We start from the raw sequence: 23383 nt of genomic DNA on the forward strand, positions 1-23383 counted from the left end.
GCCTCCCAAAGTGCTGGGATTACAGGCGTGAGCCACCGCGCCCAGCCCAGGTATCAACATTTCTAAGAGTCTAGATCTGTGCTGTCCCGTATGGCAGCCTCTGCCAGATGTGACTAAAATGAGAAAGAAATAGGTTTTTGGCTCTTTACATTTACATTGAATAAACGGAAAATTCAATTCCTCAGTCACACTCGCCAGATTTCAAGTGCTCAAGAGCCACACAGGGCCGGCAGCCACTGTGCTGGACAGCGTAGATGGAGAATCCCTTTCTTGCAGCAGAAAGTTCTACCGGATGGTGGTGTCTCGGCACACACAGCAGAGCCGGAGAGCACAGGCGAGCAAGGTGAGGCGAGCTTGGCGCCGAGGATCAGCACTGAGCACTCCACCTCTTCCTGGTCTACACCACCTTCTCTCTTTCATAGCCCCCTTTTCTACCTCTTCCTCTCCATTTATGAGTTAGGTCAAGATGTGATCTTGTGCTTATTTGAACCCTGCAAGCCAGCTTTCCATCCTGTTCCACAACAGGGCAGTATATGTGCAGTAACATACAAAAAATAAGTTTGTGCTATATTACTGAGTAAAACTCATGCTGCAGGAGGCCAAGCCTTGTTAATCTTGAAGTTTTAGGCACCAAAATACAGATACAACATACCTTCTCCAGCCTGAGAAATACAGGCTTAATCTAGCCTGCCAGATCTCCTGGCACCTCTGAGGGAGGGGCGTCTCTTTAGAGGGTTGGGTGGTAAAGTAACAGTTAGCAGGCACAGGGCCTCTTCCCTTTCTTGCTTTGGTTGCTAGGGAGCTCAGACTTAAGTTTTGTGCCCCCTGATAAACATATTCCTTAGGCTGGGGGCTGCAATGTAATTTTCTTTCAACTGACATTTTTTCTCAAATTCTGTAGGGACGTGTTCAGGTCTTAACTATTCTGGAAGTAGATGAGGAATCTACCTGCTTCCAGAACTGCACTTTCCTAAAAAAGAGAATAATAAGCTACAAACCTACTCCTCCAAATGAAGGTCTGGGCTAGGACTCAACGCCTGTGCTATCTGAGAGCAGAGTCCAAGTGCTGGCTAAAGTGCTTTGCGGATGGTCAGGTGGGACACACCCTCGTGAGATGACACTGGCCACAACTGGGACAGCCACATGCCTGAGCATTTTGATATTGGATAAGGGCTGCCCTCCACCTGAGCAAAGCCCCGCCTCAAGCCCGCTCTTCTGGCCAGAGGACAAGGCCTATGACGGGGGACGTGGCACACATGAGAACCACTTAGGCCAGCAGCCAGGGAACCTCATTCATCAAGGCTTCTGTGCAGCATGCACAGTGATAGCTGACATTCGCAAGGAAGAACCAGGGCCCAGCAGGTCCTGAATCGCCTTCTGGATCATCAAAGATTTCAATTACACTCTATTGAGTTCCCATGTTAAGTATATTTTATTATACAGTAGTCTAAGTCCCTGGAAAGTGGCCATCTATGGTATTGATGGTAACTCTCCATTAACCTGCAAGGTGCCTGCTAGGAAGCCCAGTGCTTCACCTTGGTTGGGCTGGAGGGAGTGAGTCAGTCCATGAAGGATGAGGGGGCAGGGGGGTGAGCTGCTGGGAGGGAAACACAGTCAGGACCAGCTCTCAATCACACAACGTGCCTGGCTCCAAAACCCTCTCCTCATCTGTGAAATGGGCTGCCTGGCCTCCTCAGAGTGAAGGATAGGTAGGGCATTACAAAAGATGAGGAGAGTTACATGGCTGAAATCGTCAAGATTGCCAGAGAGGGGAAGATGCCTGATGATATGGAAAATACGACACCATTTTCTCTAAATGGACAAAACACTATCACATCCGTCGCCTATGGGTTCACATATGTAGGAAACGCAACGACAAAGCTCTGGAAGGAGATTTGCAAATGAGTGGCATGAATTTCTCAGGGGAGGAGGGTGGCATGAGACTTGGGTGGCAGTGGACGAAAGGATATCTTGGCCTTAAATTCTTCTTTCAGCAACAAAAACATATTCATGTTTTAATTGTGCAACTGTTATTTTTTAAAAAGAAAAAATCCTATATATAGAATTATATATAGGAGATACACTGTATCTATATCTACAGGATTATATATAGAATATATACTATATCTATATAGGATTACATATAGAATACATTTATACAGTGTGTGTGTGTATATATATACAAATCCAAGATGTACATTTTTTTCTCTCATATATTACACGGAACTATCTATATATCTCTCTATACATATATACAGAGAGAAGAAAGGGAGAGACACTCGTGTGCTGGGTGCATGGGAGGGGTTCAATAAAGGATGGACGATTATAATTAGGCCATTTTTGCATGTCAAAGATGACCACATATTAGCATTTTTCTGTCATTTAATGTCAAGGGTCAGCTAAACGGTATCCCAATCTGTGAGGTCGTTGGAGGTAGCTAGGATGAGGGCAGAAACGAAAACAAGGCAAACCAAACAGAAATACCCTGGGCCCTGTGTCCACCTATCTTCCTGGTAATGTGCTTTGTTTGCTTGCCCCAGTGCAGGGAAAACCTGGCGAATCCTCCGGAATGCGGCGGCCCCACCACGTGCTGCGCTTAGAGCTCAGGGGAATTTCTGGGCTCGGGGGCGTGTCCGACTTAAAGGCTCGGGCCAAGGCTGTCCCCACAAGCTCCGCCCCCATGGGAGGAGCCACACCCCGGCTCCCACCTGGAGGACCAGCCCTTGCCAGGAACACTGGGAGGCACGGACATTACAGTGAAGAGAATTAATTTTCTTCTGAGGCTTTTATGTTTTGGATGCTCTTGTGACACCCCTTTGAGATGTCTGCAGGCAGCCTGGGGTTTTTCCCAAAATCTGGGCTGAGAAATCAATGCTCTGAAATGCATTTTACAAGAGAACACAACAGAGGTGAGGAGAACGGAGGTGGGAGGAACAGTGAATAACCCTGTATACCAATCCCAGCACCCCCGGGATGACAGTGAAATGTATGAAGAGTCGAAACCAAATGGAATCCTGAGGCCCACACAGCCTTTCTGGTTCTACTATGACAAAAGAATCTCTCCCATTTATTGAGTGCTGATTTTGCACCAAACACCAGGCTGCAGGATTTTTTCATGGCACTCCTAGGCCAAGAATTACCTACCGGTTTGTTTATTAAGTGGTTAGGGCTAAACAATTTGACAGTAGCAGTTTACAGCATCTCTGACAGATGTGGCTGTTTTTCTCAGAAATCTGAAATAGCCCACAGGGAAGCTGTCAGTTCACTGTGGCACCCTGAGGTACCTTGGCACACAGTTTGGGAACCAGGGCTCTGGGCCAATGGCTTTACTTCAGTTACTTTACTGAGCCCTCCCAGTAGACCTGGCAAGTACTTGTTATGACCTCCATTTTGCAGACGCAGATACTGACAGTCAGTGGTTTTTGTTGTTGTTGTTGTTTTTAATGTTTTTGAGACAGTCTTGCTCTGTCACCAGGCCAATGGCTTTACTTCAGTTACTTTACTGAGCCCTCCCAGTAGACCTGGAAGTACTCATTATGACCTCCATTTTGCAGACGCAGATACTGACAGTCAGTTGTTTTTTTTTGTTGTTGTTGTTTTAAATGTTTTTGAGACAGTCTTGCTCTGTCGCCCAGGGTGGACTGCACTGGCGCCATCTCAGCTCACTACAACCTTTGCTTCCTGGGTTCAAGCGATTTTCCTGCCTCAGCCTCCCAAGTAGCTGGGATTACAGGCGTCCACCACCACACTCAGCTAAGTTTTGTATTTTTAGTAGAGATGGGTTCTCACCCTGTTGGCCAGGCTGGTCTCGAACTTACGACCTCAAGTAATCTACCTGCCTCAGCCTCCCAAAGCACTGGGATTACAGGCATGAATCACGGTACCTGGCCCAGAGTGTTTAAATAACTTGTCCAAGTGTGACAGCTGAAGGAGGTAAGATTCAAACACCAATCAGCTACTCAGGAGGCTGAGGTGGGAGAATCACTTGAGGCCAGGAGTTCAAGACTGGCCTCGGCAATACAGCCAAGACTCTGATAGACTCTCAGGGTGGCTACATTTGGTTGTGCAGGTTGAATACTGCAGAATCCTAGAGGCCGCCACTCCTGCAGATTACAGTACGGATCATCTGAATCTCTCTGCTAGCAGTTGTGGCTTGAGCACAAAGCCTCTAGCTGCAGTAGCCCTTCTCTCTTCACTGAGCAAACCTCTTGTTTGACTTCTATGATCACCTGATCGGAGCCTCTGGCCGCATCCCATTCCCAGGTAAACAGACTCACAGAACATGCCAAGGAGCACGAGAAGTTTCATTTACCCTTGGTGGCCAAGTAGCAAAATGACCAACTCCAATAGGTAAATTGCATCAAAACCAGCAGCATTTCAGCCACACATGGGCTTGGCTGGGAAAAAGATCTACAGGTCTAAGTGAACCTGAAGGGCATCCTGGACCTGAAATCTGGACTAAAGTAAGAGTCCACGTAATGGAACCGTTTCCCTAATTAGGGCCTGCTGCCTCTCAGATACATCTGGGCACATATACCTGTGCATGTGTGTTGAGAATGGGGTGGGGGTGGAGAGGATTTGCTCTTTGTGTAGGATAAGTTTTAGATTTTTCTGTTTTTATTTAGACCGTCTGATTTTTAACATGTGTACATACATGTGTATCATGATAGAACCGTGAAGAGATGTCAGAGCCTGTACTGGACCTCAGTGACAGGCAAGTGACATCCTCCAGACATGCCGCCTTTGGACGCTGGAGTGTTCAGATCCTGTCTCTGTACCTAACCAACTGGCAACAAGAGATCAATTCCCTGGGATGAGCAATGAAACATTTTTCTGTTCCCAATTCCAAGAGGAATTGGTTATCCATTCATTCAAATTTCAATAACACTACAATGCTAACTTTCATTTTTAAGTGATCAGGATAGAACCAATAGGCAACGCTGCATGAAAAGGGGTGTCTGATGACCGGCAATACTCAGATAAGCAAGAGGTCTAATTGTGCTGAACCAGCAAATGAAGCCTTCAATTCGGTATTCTCATCTTGCGTGAGCTCTTACTTATGCAAACAGGCATTCTTTGCATTAGTATTACTGACGTAAAAGAACCGAAACAGATTATGGATCTGGACCTGAGGCTACATCTTTCTAGTATTAAAACCCACGTTCTGAATTTAGTTTCTGCAAAACGACATCATCCATCATGCTAAAATAATGTTGTTAATTTGAATTTTATTGATTTTAAATTTTGTTTGTATTTAACATGAAATTGTGTTTTGGTTTTATAGTCCTAAAAGAACCATAGGTATGAGTTGTCAGTTTATTCTGAGTTTTATATTTGTACCTAGTTAAATAACATAATAATAAGAATATTTACATTATCACGATGGGGAAGGACAGTGAGATTTTTGTTTTACTCTAAAAGTGCTCTCTATACATTGCTCAAGTTTGAGAAACACTGTGATGGCCCAAGATTCTATGCAGTGTTCCTATAGAAATGAAACTCAGAGACCATTACATCGCTGGGAGTTCCCTTACTTCAGTTTCCTTGGGGAGGATCAGAAAGGTTAGGTGATTTTCCTAAGAGCACACAGCTAGTTAGTAGCAGGGCTGGGAGTCACTGCCTCATCCCAAGGCTCCTTATACAGCCCTCATATATTACAGAAGTGTGAGGCAGGAGCCACAATAGAGATGACAGCAACCTTAAGCTGGGAGTGATACCAAGTGCTTTACCAACCTCATTGACCTTGTATTTTACAGCACACCAGACACAGCTGTTACTCCTGCCATTTTACAGAGACAGACACTGAGTCCCAGAGAACTCGTCAGACCAAGTTACTAAGGCAAGACAAAACAGCATGCACGACCCGGCCTCTACCCTAAGGGTCTTAATGGGGTGAGCCTTGTATCCACCTCCCCCTAAACCAAGACAGTTCCTTCCCGTTCTGGAGTTCATGGTTGTTTCTGTAACCTAGCACCTGGCGCAGTCCCTGCTTCATTAGAGATGCTTAGTAAATATTTGCTAAACCGACAAGTTATTTCTTAACTAAAAAGCAGTATTTGAGACCTCCCATTTCCATGGAAAGCTCTGTGACGCGTGAGGGGAGAGAAGCTGTTCCTAAAGAGAAGTCCCCCAAGCTGCCTGGGGCTCCCTGCTGCCTTTCAGCACCCAGAATGCTGGGAGACACGGCGCACAATTATCAGCTCCAACAATGAGCCGATGGCGGCCCTCTGAGCAAGCCTAGACAAAGCACAGAGACCTTGCAGCTGAAAAGGCTCTGAATGCAGACAGGGGAGGTGTGAAAGCAAGGTTAGAGTGAGCTGCTGTGGCTGCTGGAGACAGAAGGGGAGGAATGAGGGCGCACAATGCCACCCTTGCCCCGGACACATGCATGCTCTCCCTGGGGCACCCCGTTTCACTGTCTGAGCTTTTGTTGCCCACTCTGGAACCAGTCTAGGCGTGCAGCGAGGGAAATTGCCAGCTGCAGCAGAAGACCAAGTCTGTGAAATCTCAAAGGAAGGATGAAAACAACAGCAAAAAACCCTTCTCAGTGCTCAGGGTTAATTATTTATTTATTTTTCAAAGGAGGCAAACTAAGGAGGCTTCCACGTGGCCCTGGCTTGGGACTGCTCGACCAGTTAGTCTGGCAGATGGAAACGGTCTCATGGCAGATAAATGGCATATTCTTAGGCAAGTACGTGCAGCTGTTGACTTATCAAAGACGCTGCCCCCACGTCTGTGGCAGACATCACTAATCAATTTCGATGCCATTTTCTGTGGAGCCTAAACAGTTTCAATCTTGCCGCACAGGGTTCCAGGCAGCCATGACCAATGGGTTTGTGTTGGCTTGGAAATGGCAGGCCTATACCCTTCAGGGAATCATTTAACAAATGAGGCCCCAAGAGGCCAACGTTATCACAGGAGGTCATGCAGCAGGGCCCAGGCCAGAATTCAGGTCTCCTGACTCCCTGGCTGGTGTTTTTTTTTTTTTTTTTTCACTTGGAAAATCACACGGGCTCCTTTCCAAGCTGACAGCCAGCCCCTGACGAAAGAGGAAGAAGGATAGCATGAAGACAAGAACTCAGCTAACCCGAGTATGTCCTCTGAGCAACTGGCACTTCTCCTGGCCTGAGCAGCAGTAACTTTTACAGCCTCTGATCATCCCCTGGTGGACATATCTGTAGGATGATTAAAAAGGAGAAGGGTGGGCAAAGCCAGCTTCTCCAGTGAAGAAGGTATCACTCAGTACATATCCCTCCCAAACTCCTTGGGGCTGCATTCCCAGAGCTCTTAAATGGGGAAGGGCATGTTCTTAGAAACAGGGCTTTGTGCCCATCCTGAAATATGGAGAATCTGGAGAGACACAGATAGACAGGAGCCTGAGCAAGTTCCGTACTGGTTTGCTTTCTGAAAAGGTCTGGAAAGATCCCCAAACTGTTTCCTCACACTGCAAACCGAAGCTTAATATTTTCTACGTTTGTTATAGTACAAGGTTCATGTATGAGCCTACTAAATACAGATCCAAATAAAATGTACCTATTAGGTCAGCCTTTTGACTTCCGTAGGTACAGTTAGCCTAAGTAATAAAGTGTATACGTTGTCTCTATGGAGTATAAAAGCTGGGATAATTTCTCTTCCCCCCTGCCATCTGTTGACTCTGTGGCAACTGAATGTTAGGTTCCTTCTGATCAAGGAAGCACCACCCACAGCTGACCCCAAAGCCTAGAGGACTGTACCTTCTTTGACCCCATACAAGAGGAAGTTTCACACAGAGAGTAAGCCTGGCCTCTCACTCCATCAGGAATTCTTTATTTATTTATGATGGAGGATGGAGTCTTACTCTGTCACCCAGGATGGAGTGCAGTGGTGTGATCTTGGCTCATTGCAACCTCTACCTCCTAGCTTCAAGTGCTTCTGCCTCAGCCTCCCACGTAGCTGGCACTACAGGTGCTGGCCACCACACCCAGCTAATTTTTTTGTATTTCTGGTAGAGACGAGGTTTCACCATGTTGAATAGGCTGGTCTTGAACTCCTGACCTCAGATGATCTGCCTACCTCAGCCTCTCAAAGGGCTGAGATTACAGGCCTCAGCTACCATGCCTGGCCCCAGGAATTCCTTAAGTATCCTTAACAGACAGTTGCCCTTGACATCACTTGCTTACCCCGGATGATGGGCAACTCATTACTGCAGGAAATGGCCTTTTTCTAATGCTTTATGGTTTGGGATATTCATTTTTAAAAAACCTTTTAATTTTGAGATCAGTATACATCTGTATGTAGTTGTAAGACAGAATCAGAGAGATCTTATTCTGATCCCTTACCCAGTTTCTCCCAGCGGTGACATCTGGCAAAACTAAGTACAATGCTGTCATCAGAAAATCACCATTAATAAAACAATTCACCTCCTTCAGATTTCACTAGTTTTACATGCGGTCATCTGCAGGTACGTACTGAGTTCCACGAAATCCAATGAGTAGTTACGAGTGTTCGCCTCAGTGAAAACACAGAATGGTTCTATCAAAAGGACCCCGTGAGCAACCTTCTGATAGACAAAGCCACCTGCCTCCCAAATATCTCTCGAATTTTGTCATTTCAAGAACATTATATAGCTGGGCATCATGGCTCACACCTGTAATCCCAGCACTTTGGGAGGCAGAGGAGGATTGCTTGAGCTCAGGAATTCAAGACCAGCCTGGGTAACATCCCTATCTCTACCAAAAAATTGAAAAATTAGATGGGCGTGGTAGCCTGTAATCTCAGCTACCTCAGGAGGCTGGGGCAGGAGGATCCCTTGAGCCCAGGAGTTTGAGGCTGCAGTGAGCAATGATTATACTACTGCACTCTAGTAGCCTGGGCAATAGAATGAGACCCTGTCTCAAAAAAAAAAAAAAAAAAAAAGACGTTATATAAGTGAAATCACAAGTATGTCATCTTTTCGGGATTAGCTTTTCCTATTCAGGGAAAATCTCTGGAGATTAGGCTGCATTGTTCTGTGAATCAAAGTTTGTCCCTTTTGACTCCTGAGTAGCATCCCACGCCAATTTGTTCAGCCATTTTCCTACTGAAAGACAAGGGTTGTTTCCATGTTGTGGCTGTTTATGAATAAAGGTATTATGAACATGTACAGATTTCTTTTTTTGGAGGGGGTAGGCAGCTTTACTGAGATATAATTCACATCTCGTACAATTCACCTATTTGAGGTAAACAACTTAATGGTTTTTGCTATCTGTACAGAGCTGTGCAACCCTTGCCACAGTCAATTCTAGAACATTTTCATTACCTCAAATAGCAGTCCTGTACCCTTTATCCAGTGCCTCCGACCTACCTTCCCCTTCCCTAAGCAACTGTGAATCGACCTTCAGTCTCTACGGATGTGCCTACAGTCGTCCCTCGGAATCCACAGGGGATCGGTTCCAGGATGCTCATGGGTACCAAAATCCAGTGATGCTCAAGTCCCATCTGCATATTTTTGATCTGTGGGTGGTGGAATCTGTGGGTGGAATATGTGGATGTGGAACCCACAGATACAGACTGTATTCTGGACCTTTCACATAAATGGAATCACAGGATATACGGCCTTTTGCGTCTGGCTTCTTTCACTCAGCATGTTTTCAAGGTTCATCCATGTTATCAGTGGTTCATTCCTATTTATGGCCAAATAACATTCCATTGTATGAATACACCCCATTTTGTTATCAGCTCATTAGTCGATGGACATGTGAATCTGTTTTTGTGTGAATGTGAGTTTTCATTTCTCTGGTATTGATACCCAAGAGTGCAATCGCTGGGTCATAGGGAAAGAGCACATTCTACTTTGTAAGAAACTGTCCACACAATCCAGTTTCTCTGCACCATTCTCAGCATTTTGTGTCACCACTATTTTTTATTTTAGCCATCCTGACAGTTTCATATATATTCGTTTAATTTTGCCCTCAGCAGAAATCTGATTTTCAGTGACATTTGCTGCAAGTCAGAGCCCTGAATACTCCTCTTGGGCATTCCTTCTGTAGGCTGGCCAACCCTAGATCTTCTATCCTGATATAATTTGGGTAGTTCCTGTCTCCCTGCTAAAACAAGAGGATATACTTACTCACTTTACCCACCAAAAGATGGATTTAAGATGTGGTCATGCCATAGAGGAGTTGAGACCTGTGGGATCTGGACCATGGGATTCTGTTGAGCTACATCCCACAGCCGGTTAATGTGAACCCTGGAGTCCACTAAGAACTCAAGATCTTTTTCTTGAAATAAGAAGGTATCGGGCAAGGACACCTACATTCTGTCTTTGGGCCATTCCCTTAATGGAACTGATTCCTTGGCATTTTGTAGTCACTACCTGGTACCTGTGCTCACATCTTCCAGGTGGGCCATCATTTCCTTGGACTGTGGTTACCCTGAGGGTAGGAGGGGGCTCTTTGAAACTGGCAGAGTGCTGTACTGCCAATGAGCATGTGGTATTTGTGGGCTGCCCTGGATAAGCACTGTGGACGGCAAAACCTCAGGGGTGATGCTTGCTAAAGATAGGCATGTTGTAAGGGCTCAACAGATACAGGCTGAGTGGGCACATGAAAGAGTTAAAAAAAACTCTTTCCCTTGAATTCATAATAGGAAAGACAGCACAGGAAGAGCATCTGCGAGTGCAAACAGGACGTTGCCACTTGTGCAGGGTTTTATAGCTGGGAAGCCATCTAACTGGTGCACTTTAGTTCCCCAGGCTTCTTGGGGGAGGAAAGAATGAAATCCTGAGCACAAAAGCACTTCAGGCCCCGGCAGGGCCCTTGGGTAAGGTGCTGTGCAGACATCGGGAGGTAATGTGAATGGTGCCTCGCTCACGCACGCAGAGAACGCAGCAGCGAGGACCATCAATACTGCAAATGCTGGCGCTGTAGCTGACATGCATGGATCCCGGCAGGAATGCTCACGGAAGCCCCTAAACACACGCAGACACACAGCCAGACGAGCTGGGGCACACAGCCTTGGCAATGCGACTGTGGCCAGTGGTTATTCGTGCTGTATGATGGGTGAGGAGAGGGTGTGTGGGTGTGGAGTGGGGCTGCGAGGGACACACGTTCAGCCAAGATGGCACCTCTCTCAGACTTTCCCATCCCCAAAGGTGGCCAATCACCCAGCTAACTGCTTAGGACCTAAATATAGGCGTCATCTGTGATCCCTCTCTCTGCCACAGCCCTCACCAAAGCCACCAGCAAACATATTCCCAAAATGACCTGGCCACTTCCACCACCAACGCCTAGTCCAAGCCATAGTCAGCCCTGGCCTAGGTGAGGCAAAAACCCCCTCTTGGGTCTCCTCCCATCTGCTCATCCCCCCCGAGAGACTTTTCTCCTTACAATATCTTTTACAAATGTAAGTCAAGAAGCACTAGCGGCCAACCCCAGCCAGGCAATCATGAGAAAGAACAAAGCCACTGGATATCAAGTCTATTACAAAGCCTTGGTAATTAACACAGGGTGGTATTGGCACAGGGGCAGACAAATAGGCCTGGGAGCAGATTAGAGTCAGAAGCAGACCCTCACACACAGTCACCTGATTTATGACAAAATCAATGCTGCAGAGGGAGGGGAAAGAATGGTCTTTGCAATAAATGACATTGGGCCAACTGAATATCCACATGGAAAAAAAATGCTCCTTGGTGTCTACCTCACGCCATATACAAAAATCAATGCCAGATGGATTGCATACCTTGATGTGAAGGGTCAAAGAGAAGCCTTTCCTTTTAGAGAAAAATATAGGTGGCCACCTTCATGAGCTCAGAGGAGGCAAGGATCTTCTAACAGACATAAAAAGTTCTAACCAGGAAGGAGAAAAACAGCAGTGACAGTATCTAAATGAAGAGCCTCTGTTCATCAAAGGATGAATGCAATCCACAGAATGAGAGACACTGCAATCACACAGTCCAGAATACAGAAAGTTAAATAAAAATTAATTAGAAAATTGAAAAGAAAAATAAATTTAAAAATCAGACAACCCAGTTTTAAAAAACGGGCAAAAGACTTGAACAGACATCCAACGAGAGGTGATAGATATCCAAATGGCTCATAAACATACAAGAAAACATTTGATTTCCTGAACCGTCAGGGAAGCACAAAATAGGACAATAATGCAGTAATACCACTGAGCCACTATCCACCTGCCAGAATGGCTAAGGGAAAGACAACACCACGGGTGGACAAGGACAAGGGTCACCAGAACACCATAAACTGACCGTGGAAGGAAGCACAAACTGATACAACCACTTTGGAAACTTGCCTGGAAATAAATGTCTACTAAAGCTAAAATATGCATACCCTGTGCCCCTGCAATTCCATACCTACACAGACACCCAAAAGAGACACATGCATGTGGTTGCCTAAAAATTCTCAGAGGAGCAGTATTTGAAATAGCCCGAACTCTGCCAACTACCCAAATGCTCATTGGTAAGATGGGTAAGTATACTGCAGCATATTCACACAATGGAATTCTACACGGTCACAGGAATGAACGGATTACAACTGCAATGTGGTAACACGTGCGAATCTCAGAAACAGAATGATGAGCAAAGAAGCCAGAGAATGTACGTTCCAGGTCGATTTACAGAAAGTACAGAAACAGGCAACACTAATACATGTATTTAGAAGTTAAGAGTGGCTGCTCTTGGTGGGGGCTAGTGGGAAACGTCCTGCCTGTTGAGCCGGGTGCTGGTTACACAGTTGTGCTGAATCTGTGACCACTTGCCACACTGTCCACTTAGGACCTGTACACTTTTCTGCATGCATGCCAGCCACAATCACACGGGCAAGGCTGGTCTGGCCTCATCAGGGCTCAGCATTTACTGCCTCCGATCTGCACATGCTCACTCCTTCACACCTCCAGGTCTCCATGCGAATGTCCCCTGCTTGGAGAAGCCTTAAATGACTGCCCAATCCAAGATTCCCTGCAATGGGTGAAGAGTGTCTCCCAAACGACATCCGCTTGAAACCTGTAATGTGACCTTCTTTGGAAATAGGACCTTTGGAGATGTGATTAAGGTCAGATGGGGTCAGATGGATTAGCGTGGGTCCTGGTGTCCTTATCAGCAGAAGGCACAGAAAGAACACCAGAGATGACAGAAGCAGAGACAGGACTGAGACAGCCCCATGCCAAGGAATAGCAGGACTGGCAGCAGCCCCCAGGAGTGGGAGGAGGTGAGGAAGAATCCCCACTGCATCCTTCGGAGGCAGCGTGGCCCCGCCCACACCTTGAATTGGGACTTGTGGCTTCTGGAACTGTGAGAATGCCTGTCTACTGTTTTAAGGCCCCTGTCTGTGGCACGTTGTCACGGCAGCCACAGACACCCGTACTGGTCTCATTCTCATCCCTCCTAGCTCTTGCTTTAGCCGTCTTCAGAGCACTCATGCCACCATGTCACAGGATTTATTTGTTCACTTGTTTACTCTCCCCGCCCCCAACCACCACTAGAACATAAGAGTCATGAGGGCAGGGACTTTGCCATCTTCACAGCCACCTTCCCAGTGCCCAGTAATGCACCTCGTACAGAGAGAGGTTCCATCGACGCCAGAGAAACAGCAGGGGAGTAAATTGCGTCTCCCTCAGCGCAGAGCAGACAGAAGCGCCCGGTGTACACTGAATGAATGAAAGCACACATCTGTTCCGTCCTTTCAAACCTCAGCAAAGGAGGAAATGTGAGAATACCCTGGTAAGAAAGCAGGGCAGAATGGGGAAATGACCTGGTCCTCCCAGCCAGTCCTCCGAGGTGGTCAACAGGACTTAGCTTTATTTGTAACCCCTGTATGTTTTATAAGGGGGAGAAAAAATAACACCTTATTTGTGTAACTGAAACTAAAGAACCACAAACCCCGATCTCTGATTTCAGGTTCCCAGTGCTCTGTGAAGACATGCCACATCCCCACTTAGGCCTTGTAAGTTTAACTGAGCTTGGCACCGGTTGGCAAACTTTTCCCAGCAAGGGCCAGAGAGTCGATATTTGGAAATAGGACCTTTGCAGACGTAATCAAGATAGGATGAGGTCATACGGACGAGGCTGCAAGCTCTTCACTGCTGCGGCAGCCCCACAGCACCAGGCAATAATGAGTGGGCATAGCTGGAGCTGGCCAACGGCTGTGATGCCCCGTGACCTAGGGCCTCTCTGTGGAGGTGGATTTGGGAGGAGATGACCTGTGCAGAGGAGACACCTGGGGGCGGTCCCATCTTCCTTACCCATCCCTTTCAGAACTTGGCTTTAGGGTTCTCTCCTGCCCCACACACCCCACTCAACCCATCCTGCCTGGCTGGCTCTTAGGAGCTGCCCAAGCCTGAGTTTTGCAGAGCTTCTTCTGGGAAAGCCTGGAGAATGGGAAGTCCTTCCCCATCCTGCTCTGAGTCTCTGCCCTGGCAGATGAAAGGGCTCAAAGCTTCTGGAAAAGTACTTCTGACAACCAGGAGTCAATCGGGCAGTGACCCCATGCCTGCCTGGGGGAGACAAACAGGTGTGCAGGGAACGTGGGCCAGCGAGCTGTCCTCAGTCCTCCCTCCACTGTCAGGGCCACTGCAAGAGGAAATGAGGCCAGGGAAGGACAGACACTGCCCACAAAGCAGGCACAACAGGTGCAGGGATGGGGGTGGGGAGGAGACAGAAGCGGTGTAATTAAGATCTCCAGACACCTGTTGTGAACTCTCGCCCATTCCCACCCTAACAGGTGGTTCACACCTCGAGGAAGAAAATAGCAAAAATAAAAAAAAAGAAAAGATGCCGAGATAAAAGGAGAAAAGCAGCTCTCTATCTGCAACCCGAGGGCTGCTATCACCAGACATCCCTGACCCCTGGGGGCAGCTCCAGGGGGATGAGTGAAGCTCTGGAGGGAGAGCTGGCTGTGCTGCTGCAGAGCTGTGTGATCTCGGGCAGACTACTGAACCTCTCTGTGCTTTACCTCGCATTTCTACTAGGATTGTATTGAGAAGGGCCTCACACAGTGGGTATGCACTCCACAAACATCATCACAGCACCAGCTATGTAGCAGGCACCTGCAGACACGGCAGTGAGCCTGTCAGTGTCCCAGCTTATATTCGGCGGTTGGGGGTCAGTACGCTAAGCAACCACATGGAGCAGCTCCAAGGGGAGCTGAGGCAGCTGGGGTGCCCCTGGTCAGGGGTCGGGAGTTAGTCAGTGGAGGAGGGTGCTGAAGGCCTCATTTTATTTTTTTAGAGACAGGGTCTCACTCTGTTGCACAGGCTGGAGTGCAGTGGCATGATTATACCTCACTGTAGACTCAGACTACCAGCCTCAATTTTCCTGCCTCAGCCTCCGAGTAGCGGCACTACAAGAGCGCCACACAGCTCAGCTCATTTTGGTATTTTTGGTAGATATGGGGTCTTGCTATGTTGTCCAGGCTGGCCTCAAATTCTCAGCCTCAAAGGATCCTCCCGCTTTGGCCTCCCAAAGTGCAGAAACAGACTTTTAGCACATGCTACCTTGGTGACGGCCACACTCAAGGAATAGCTGAAACCCCAACCAAGGTTACTCTCTCACAGACGTCCACCTGACTCCAATGGCTGGAAGGCAACGTGAAACGCCTGTCGGTAAAGAGCAAGGGAGGGAGCGGTGAAGGAACAAAGAAATCTGGTCTTGACTGTGAACCTGTGGACGCCAGCTTCCCAGGGAGAAGACAGCGGAAACTTGCAGGTGGAAAGTGGGCTGCGGGCCTCTGCGGTACCGTGTGGGGACAGGTTAAGTGTCAGCTACTCAAGCCTTCCTTCTCGCCTCCAGACCCTTTTGACTCTGTGTTCATAAACCTCACACCAAACGGTGTTCCTGATGTGGCAGGTCCCCGGAAGGAAACCCGGTAATAACAGCTATGCTGGCCAGGAGCTTTTCATGAGGCTGGCACTATGCTAGGTGTCTCACGTATCTGACTCATCTTTGATCACCCAGCTGTAAGGCAGGTTCTTTTCATCCCCATTTTACAGATGAGGGAAACTGAGGCCCTGAGAGCTAAAGTGACACAGCATAGGAAGGGAGAAGTGCACTGAGCCCACAGATTTATCACCAGAACTGACTCTTCACCATGACTTGATGTGGCCTGGACTGCAGAGCTGCCTGGACATTCCCATGCCATCCTCAGAGAGGCAGGCGTTCCTTAGCAGTAATCCACAGAGGGCCTTAGTGACGATCGTGACAGTGACAGGTACGCTCCCGTCAACGCCTCCCTCCTCTGGTCAGCCTGTTCACCCATCCTCTCCCTGGGCCTTTCACCACCTGGGCAGGGAGGCAGGGGAGGCAGACGCATTCTTCATTCCCATCCTGCAGACAAGGAAACTAACCTGGCCAATGGCCACACCACACCCTGGCTCTAAACTTCCCGATCCTTCCACTGGTTCACAGGCAAAACCGGCCACATAATTTGCAGGGCCTGGTGCAAAATAAAAATCCAGGACCCCCTGTTCAAACATTACTAAGAATTTCAAGACAGTGACAGCAGTGCCTTTAACTGAGGGTGAGGCCGGCCCTGTTTGCAGAACATCCTTCCTGGAAGACAGCGGGCACTGCCTGCCAGAACCCAGTGGCTCAGACCAGGCTGCCCCATGGACTATGACAGAAAGGGGCAAGCCGAGGGTCCTCCTGGGAATAGCACCCTTACTGCCTGTACCTCAGTCTCCTCATCTAAAAGGCAGGCTGAACAGGCCTACCATGTTGGGCTGCTGTGTGGACAAAACTGATACAAAGACTGCGTGGACACGGTTCACCCCGTGTCCTATGCCTCCTGAGTGCCTGTATTAGCCAACTCTGTTTTTAACAACACTTCCAGCTCTTGAAATGGGGGCGGAAACAAGACCCTCTCCACCAAACGCTTGAGCTCTGCACACATGTGCTGTGTATCAGCAGGAGAGCCCCAAGTACAAGCTTCATTTGCATGCAGACAGGTAGGCCCGATCCAGGTCCGAAACTGCCTCTCTGCCCTAGGCTCTCCCAGGTGGAGATGGAGAAAGACGAAAATAAACAACATGGCAAAACGCACGGGTGCAACACACCTACCCAGAGCAAACCCAGACAGGGGCACGCAGGGAAGCCCAGTCTCTACCTCCTTCCTTCCTTCTTTCAGAACCATACTGACCTAAGACTCTGGGCACCTGCCGGGTGAGCTGAGCGCCGGCCATTTCTGTCCTTGCTCGAGTGCTGGGGTGAGAAGTTCGCATGCATATGCATACTTCACAGTCTGGGGCATTCATTTGTGTGTCTTCCACATTTCCTTTTGGGGGGCAGATGGGGACTGGCTCAGCCTGTCCCTCACGGTCCTTCCGGACTCTCTGCCCCAGAACCCAGATGAATGGGACAGGGAGGATTACAGGATTACAGCCTTTCTTTACAGGAAGGCTGAGGAGGAGGAAAGGCAAAGAAAAACCCAGGAATACACTGCCCAAGACCTTCAGGGCTTCAGCACTGCTGTTGAAGACCTGGGTTCTGTCTATAAAGTCAGATTCAAACCCTGGGTTCAAATCCTGGCCCACTGGTTCAGTGCTGTCGAACACCGCAGTGAACACTTATTAACTACCTGCTACCCTGCCAGGGGCTGTATTAAGTGCCTCATCTCATCTTTACAGTCCTTGAAGCTGCTGAGTGGGGTAGCGGCCTGAGGCATCTGATGACCCAGTGGGTGGAATTTGGGCTCCAGAGCTGATTTCTTCACTGGGACACAGACATGAAACTTCTCTACCAGGCCGTGGTGATGAATGGGCCCCTAGAAACATGGGGCACTGCAGCCCAAGGGGCCAGGGACATGAGAAAGAAATCAGCACTCACATATTACCATGGCATCATCACAAAGGGTGGCATATGTTATCACTAGTGTTACTGTCACTAGTCTATGCCAGGGGAAACTGAGGTCCCAAAGGAGAGTCCCAGAGAGGATGAGAATCGCTGTCCGCAAATCCACCGCTGTGCCTCTGAGTTTTCGAAAGCGTCATCCTCGAATCGCCCCAGACAACGATCCCACAGAAACACGGAAATGCAGTGCCTCCTGACGCCTGTCTGCTTTAACCCAGGCCTGGTTAGTTAAGGGCTGGAGTGAGGTGCACAAAAGTCCTCGGGGAAGGCTGGTAGCCTCCGGGAAGGGCCCTGGTGCTGCTGCCTCAGGCTAGGAGGCCACCCCTCCCCTCCAACAGGCGGGTGGCTTTAGACCCTGCCCAGAGAATGCTCTCTGGAGCCCTGCACTCTCACCTGCACATTTGTCCCACTGGCTGGCACTGTTTCCTCTCTGGTCCTCAACAGAGACAGACCTGGTTCTCTCCTGAAATGGCTACATGTCCTGTGCCCAGCACATTGCATGGTACAAATGACATGCTCGTTGCGGGACATGGTCCCGCTGGAATGATCTGGAAGAAGATAGCTCCTTCTAGACCCAAAAGAACAGGCAGCAGAGAGGAGTGGCTCCGGGTTAGACCCACTTAGATCCAAATCCCAGTTCAGCGGTGTGGTCCCAGGCAGGACCTCTCCCCAGTTTCCATCTCCAGTTTCTGTCTGGGTGCAAAAGGGATGACAGCATCCATCCCTCGCAGGGCTGCTGTGCGGCTTAACAGAGGCGACTCTGCATGGGAAGGCGTTCAACCTCAGAGCTCAGCACACAGCAAGCGTGTCATAAAAGGGAATTGTGATTTTCATTACACCTGGTAGGACAAACCCACAGAATCTGCCTGGCCAAATGGACCAGACTAGTTCCCCGAAACCCTGAAACCTTCCCCTGGCTAATGACCTTTACCAGCCAGGGGCTTTGTCTGAAATCCTGTCTGGGGCTTCCCTGGACAAGCTCCGAGAAGTCCCTGAGAAGGCTCACAGCGACCCCTGCTGTCTGCGACGAGAAACTGCCTCACATCCCCAGCTGGAGTGCACAACAAAAGCAGGTAGGGCCCTCCATGCAGGGCTTATGTTTCCAGGGGTTTAAGAAAACTCTCCTCAAAACAATGGCAGGGAGAAGAGTCACCACATGTAATTATGTTCAGTGGACACTAATTCCCTGTCTTCTAAAAATAAATATAATACGTGAGATCAAACGAAGTGCTCTGTCTTCCCTTGCGGTCTTTTGTTTCCCTGGATAAGTGTCATCCTAAATATACTGCAGAACCAAGTGAAACTGTCATTTCGGCGGGATATTATTTCCCCATCAACATGCGCCCTTCTTACAAGCCCATTTTAATCTGGCAGTTCTTAAATTGGACTCCTTTTAAAGAGCAGAGCATGTTAAAACAAGCAGACACACCGAGCAGCTACGGATATGTACCTTCCTGGAGCGACGACCTGATGTATTCCTCCACTGATCAACCGAGGTTTGGGGAAATGGGAAACCTCCCCCCCAAGTCATGACCCCATCTCTCCGGGCTGTTCCTGCTGCGTAGGGTACCTGGGGATCAGAGCCAAGATCCTGCTTCCCAGATATAGGCAGGAAGGTTCCTGCCTCAGCTCCCAGCTCACCACACACCATGTCTGTTCATGAACTGCATACCAGTGTGATTTACAGCAAACAGGGAAAAAGAGGATGAGGATTTTTCAAGTTCCCCAAATGGTTTCTTATTCTTTACACTACAGAGTGAGAGCAAAGAGGGTAGATGTCATACAAAGATAATTCTTTCTCATTTCCAAAACACAAGACTTATTTTGTAACCACAGTTTACCTTGCAAGATGCTAACTGGCAACTCTAACAGAGGCTTCACTCTTGGATCCTCATGCAAGCACAGAACAAAGGAGCGAGACCTAGTATGTAGAATCCTAAATATTCACCCACACGCAGGCCATGGTGCTGCAGGTCCCCCAAGGTGTCCTGGATCCCACCCAAGCCTCAACAACGTGTTTGGGTGACGCCAACGTCATCTGCATTATATTCTGAGGGCTAGTCTCTCTCCTATCCCGCCCATGGCTGGGGAGGACCTTGGCTTCAAGCATTTCCTTTTCATGCCCTGATATAAGAACACGTCTTTCATTGGGGGCTTGGTGCTGGGTGATGCCTGCCTAATCTGAAAAGCCAAATACTGTTAACACGCCGGTGTAGGGTTCACCAACTAGGGGCCCTGGGGTAGGCCAGACTGTCGTTTTTAAAAAGTGAATTAGTTGCTGATGAATTCCCCTTAAGAATTAAGAATCCACATGGCTAGTTTCTCTTTCAAAACATGAGAATTAGTCTTACGAAGCCCGAGTCCTGTGTGGCATCCAGCTGGATGAGCAGAGAGAGGCCCTCCCACTGCTCAGTGCCCACCTAGCCTGCTGCCATTGCCTGCTGAATCGAGGCAGCTGTGTTTTCCACCCCTGTGCAAGCAGGTGCTGGGGGGCTGCTTTATGTGTACAGGTAACTCATCTTCATTTCCATAGAGCCATTTAGGCCAGTGGTCCCCAACCCTGGCTTGATGGACGTTAGGATCCCCTGGGGAGCTTTTAGCAAAACACCGATGTCTGGACCCCACTGTTGAAAAATGGAAACCAGCTCTCTGGGGGTGCGGCCTGAACAAAGGTATGTTTTAGCAGTCGCCAGGTGGCTGGAATGTGTGGCTAAGGTGGAAAACCAGCATCATATGAGATTAAGGGAGATAAATCAAAGGCAGCCAAAAGATGACCTTTGAAAGATCACTGCGTGGGGCTGCAGCGGAACCATCCAGGACCCAAAGGCCACTTCTCCGAGACTCGGGCAGGCTCCCTGCCCGCATGCCAGTCCCCTGGCCTGAACGAGTGCCTCTCACCTGAAGAGCTCTCGGATCTCCCGGCTGTGGGCCTGGAAGGGGATGTTCCGCACCAGGATCTTGGAGGTGGTCTGCTTTCTGGGAACTTGTTTCTTCCGAGCTGATGTCACGGCTGGCCTGGAGGGTGGAGGGGAAAGGGTTCCAGTTATTCGGGGCTTCAGCAGCTCCTGCCCCACACTGGCTCCACTGCGCCTCCATCAGAATATTCAGGTGATGGATTCAAGGAGTGTGCGTGGGGTTGGTGGGGCCAACATGAAAGGACAGGAAGGCCGTCTCCCACTGGTGGTAGGACCCAAAACAGCTGCAGAAGTCAGGGGACACATCCAGGCTTAGGTGGCTGCTGCTCTTCATTTGAGAGACTCTGGGGCCACCAGGGCCTTAAGGAGCCCGCTAAGGGCGGGGCTGGTTTCTCACCAAACCCAATCTCTGTTGTGCCTTTCTCTCCAGATGCAAAGACCCTGGTTGGTTTCCAAAGGTCTTGTTTGTGACACTTTGTTGAAAACCCAAAGAGCATGTGGGGGCCTAACCATGGAGATGGACCAGGTGTCTTCTTGTTCTGGGGCTGTGCTCATACAGTAGCCATCAGCCACATGTGGCGAGTTAAATCTAAATTAAATGAAGCAAAACTAGGCTGGGTGCGGTGGCTCAAACCTGTAATTCCAGCACTTTGGGAGGCCGAGGCAGGCGGATCGCCTGAGGTCAGGAGTTCAAGATCAGCCTGGCCAACATAGTGAAACCCTGTTTCTACTAAAAATATAAAAATTAGCCAGGCATGGTGACAGGCACCTGTAATCCCAGCTACTTGGGAGGCTGAGGCATGAGAAGCACTTGAACCCAGGAGGTGGAGGTTGCAGTGAGTCAAGATCACACCATTGCACTCTAGCCTGCCTGGGTGACAGGGTGAGACTCAATCTCAAAAAAACAGAAGCAGCAAAATTATAAATTCACTTCCTCGGTTGCTGGGGTATCAGCCTCCAAGATGGTGCTCAGTGATCCCTTGCTCTTGGTGTTCATGTCCCCTGTAATCCCCTCCCACGCTGTATCGGGGCAGGTCTGGGTGACTTGCAGGATACAGCAGAGGGATGGTGTGTGAATTCTAAGACTAGGTCGCAGAAGACATTGTGGCCTTGTTCTTCCCCATTCTTGGATCACTCACTCCGGAAAGACCAGCTGCCATGCCATGAGGACACTCCAGCGGTCCCAGGAAGAGATTCCTGAGGTGAGGAACTGAGGCCTACTGCCAGCAGCTATGTGAGGGTGTCACCTTAACGACAGATCCACCTGCCCCAGCTGAGCCTTCAGATGACTGCAGCCCTGGCCGATATCCTGACTGTAACCTCACGCGAGACCCTGAGCCAGAATTCCCAGCTAAGCTGCTGCTGAATTCCTGACCCATGAAACAGTGAGAGGATGTTTCGTTTTCAGCTGTTAAGTTCTGGGATACTTTGTGATGCAGCAACAGAGAGCTACAACAGTTGTGCTTGCCACGTCTCAAGGGCTAAATAGCCACATGTGGCAGCTGGCTACCGTCTTGGGCAGAGATGCAGAGCATTTCCACTGGCGCAGAATCTTCTACTGAACAGCACTGCCCTAGGGGGTCAACTCCCAAGGAAAAGCCATCCCCAGTGCCTAGGAGGAGTATGTGGTACGCAGTGGGTTTGCTGTAATTCTTTCTTGCGTAAAACAATGTTTCCATGAACACTGGCTAGGAAGTGAGACCTGCAAGGCTGAATTCGGGCTGGATCTCTGGAGACAGCGTACTGGAAAGAGATCGCTGGCTCCGTGTTTACGGGCACTGAAGGTGCTGGGCGCTTAACACACAACCTCTGGTTAGCACGTTTCACTTCAGAGGCAAAGTCACCCACTCAAGGTCACAGAGCTCCTGGATTAGAATCTACAGGTGTGGGGCTCAAAGGTGTGGGCTCCTTCTGTTACAGTGGCAGCTCAGGAACCCCCACCAGACTCCTGAGGGCCCCCGTACCAACGATACTTAACATAGCACAGACCACAATGGGTAAAAAACACCAGAGCTGGCCCAAGCTGGATTCACAAGAAGCGTTAACAAAGGAGAGAAGGAAAAAGAAAGGTCAATTCGCCGGCAGCTAATTTGCTGGATGACCACAACAAATGACCCACTTGTTGAAAACAGCCAAATAAATATCCGAAACCAGCTCGAGGACTGTTGGAGGCAGTCATTTTATCACCCGAAGCAAGTGGATGATAGTGACAATAAGGGCTTGCGCTGGGCACCTGTTATGTGCCGGACACTTGCAAGCACCTCGGGTGTCATAGCTCATTTAGATGTACGAGCAGGTGGAAATGGAGGAGCAAAACTGAATCTCCAAACAATCCCCTACTTCAGCATACTGGTCATTGGGCAAATTGGTCTGCCTCCATCTCTAACACCTACGGAATCTCTTTCACATTAGCTGGAGGCTGGATTAGGCACTGTCATTCAGCCCTAAGAAAGCACGTCCCGCAAAGTGGAACGTCTAGGTTTCATAGCTGCTTCTCGTTTGTCCACAGCACCAGCAATCACCAGCTCTTTGCCTGTTTCTCCTGCACTTGTTCCTTTTCTTATTTAAATAAAAAGACAAGTGCGGCTGGGTGTGGTGGCTCATGCCTATAATCCCAGCACTTTGGGAGGCTGAGGCAAGCAGATCACGAGGTCAG

The 23383-nt window shown here is 48.9% G+C and overlaps 1 protein-coding gene across 1 annotated transcript in view; it reads right to left on the reverse strand.

Moving 5' to 3' along the window:
• Positions 1-23383, reverse strand: part of RBM19 (RNA binding motif protein 19) — a 141322-nt gene that overhangs the window by 72082 nt on the left and 45857 nt on the right. Inside the window, exon 21 of the mRNA XM_017543392.2 lies at positions 20711-20827. Within this exon, the coding sequence (XP_017398881.1) occupies positions 20711-20827 (117 nt within the window). The remainder of the gene's footprint in view (positions 1-20710; positions 20828-23383) is intronic.

Source organism: Cebus imitator, unplaced genomic scaffold (assembly GCF_001604975.1).
Source record: "Cebus imitator isolate Cc_AM_T3 unplaced genomic scaffold, Cebus_imitator-1.0 Scaffold8, whole genome shotgun sequence".
NCBI lineage: Eukaryota > Metazoa > Chordata > Mammalia > Primates > Cebidae > Cebus > Cebus imitator.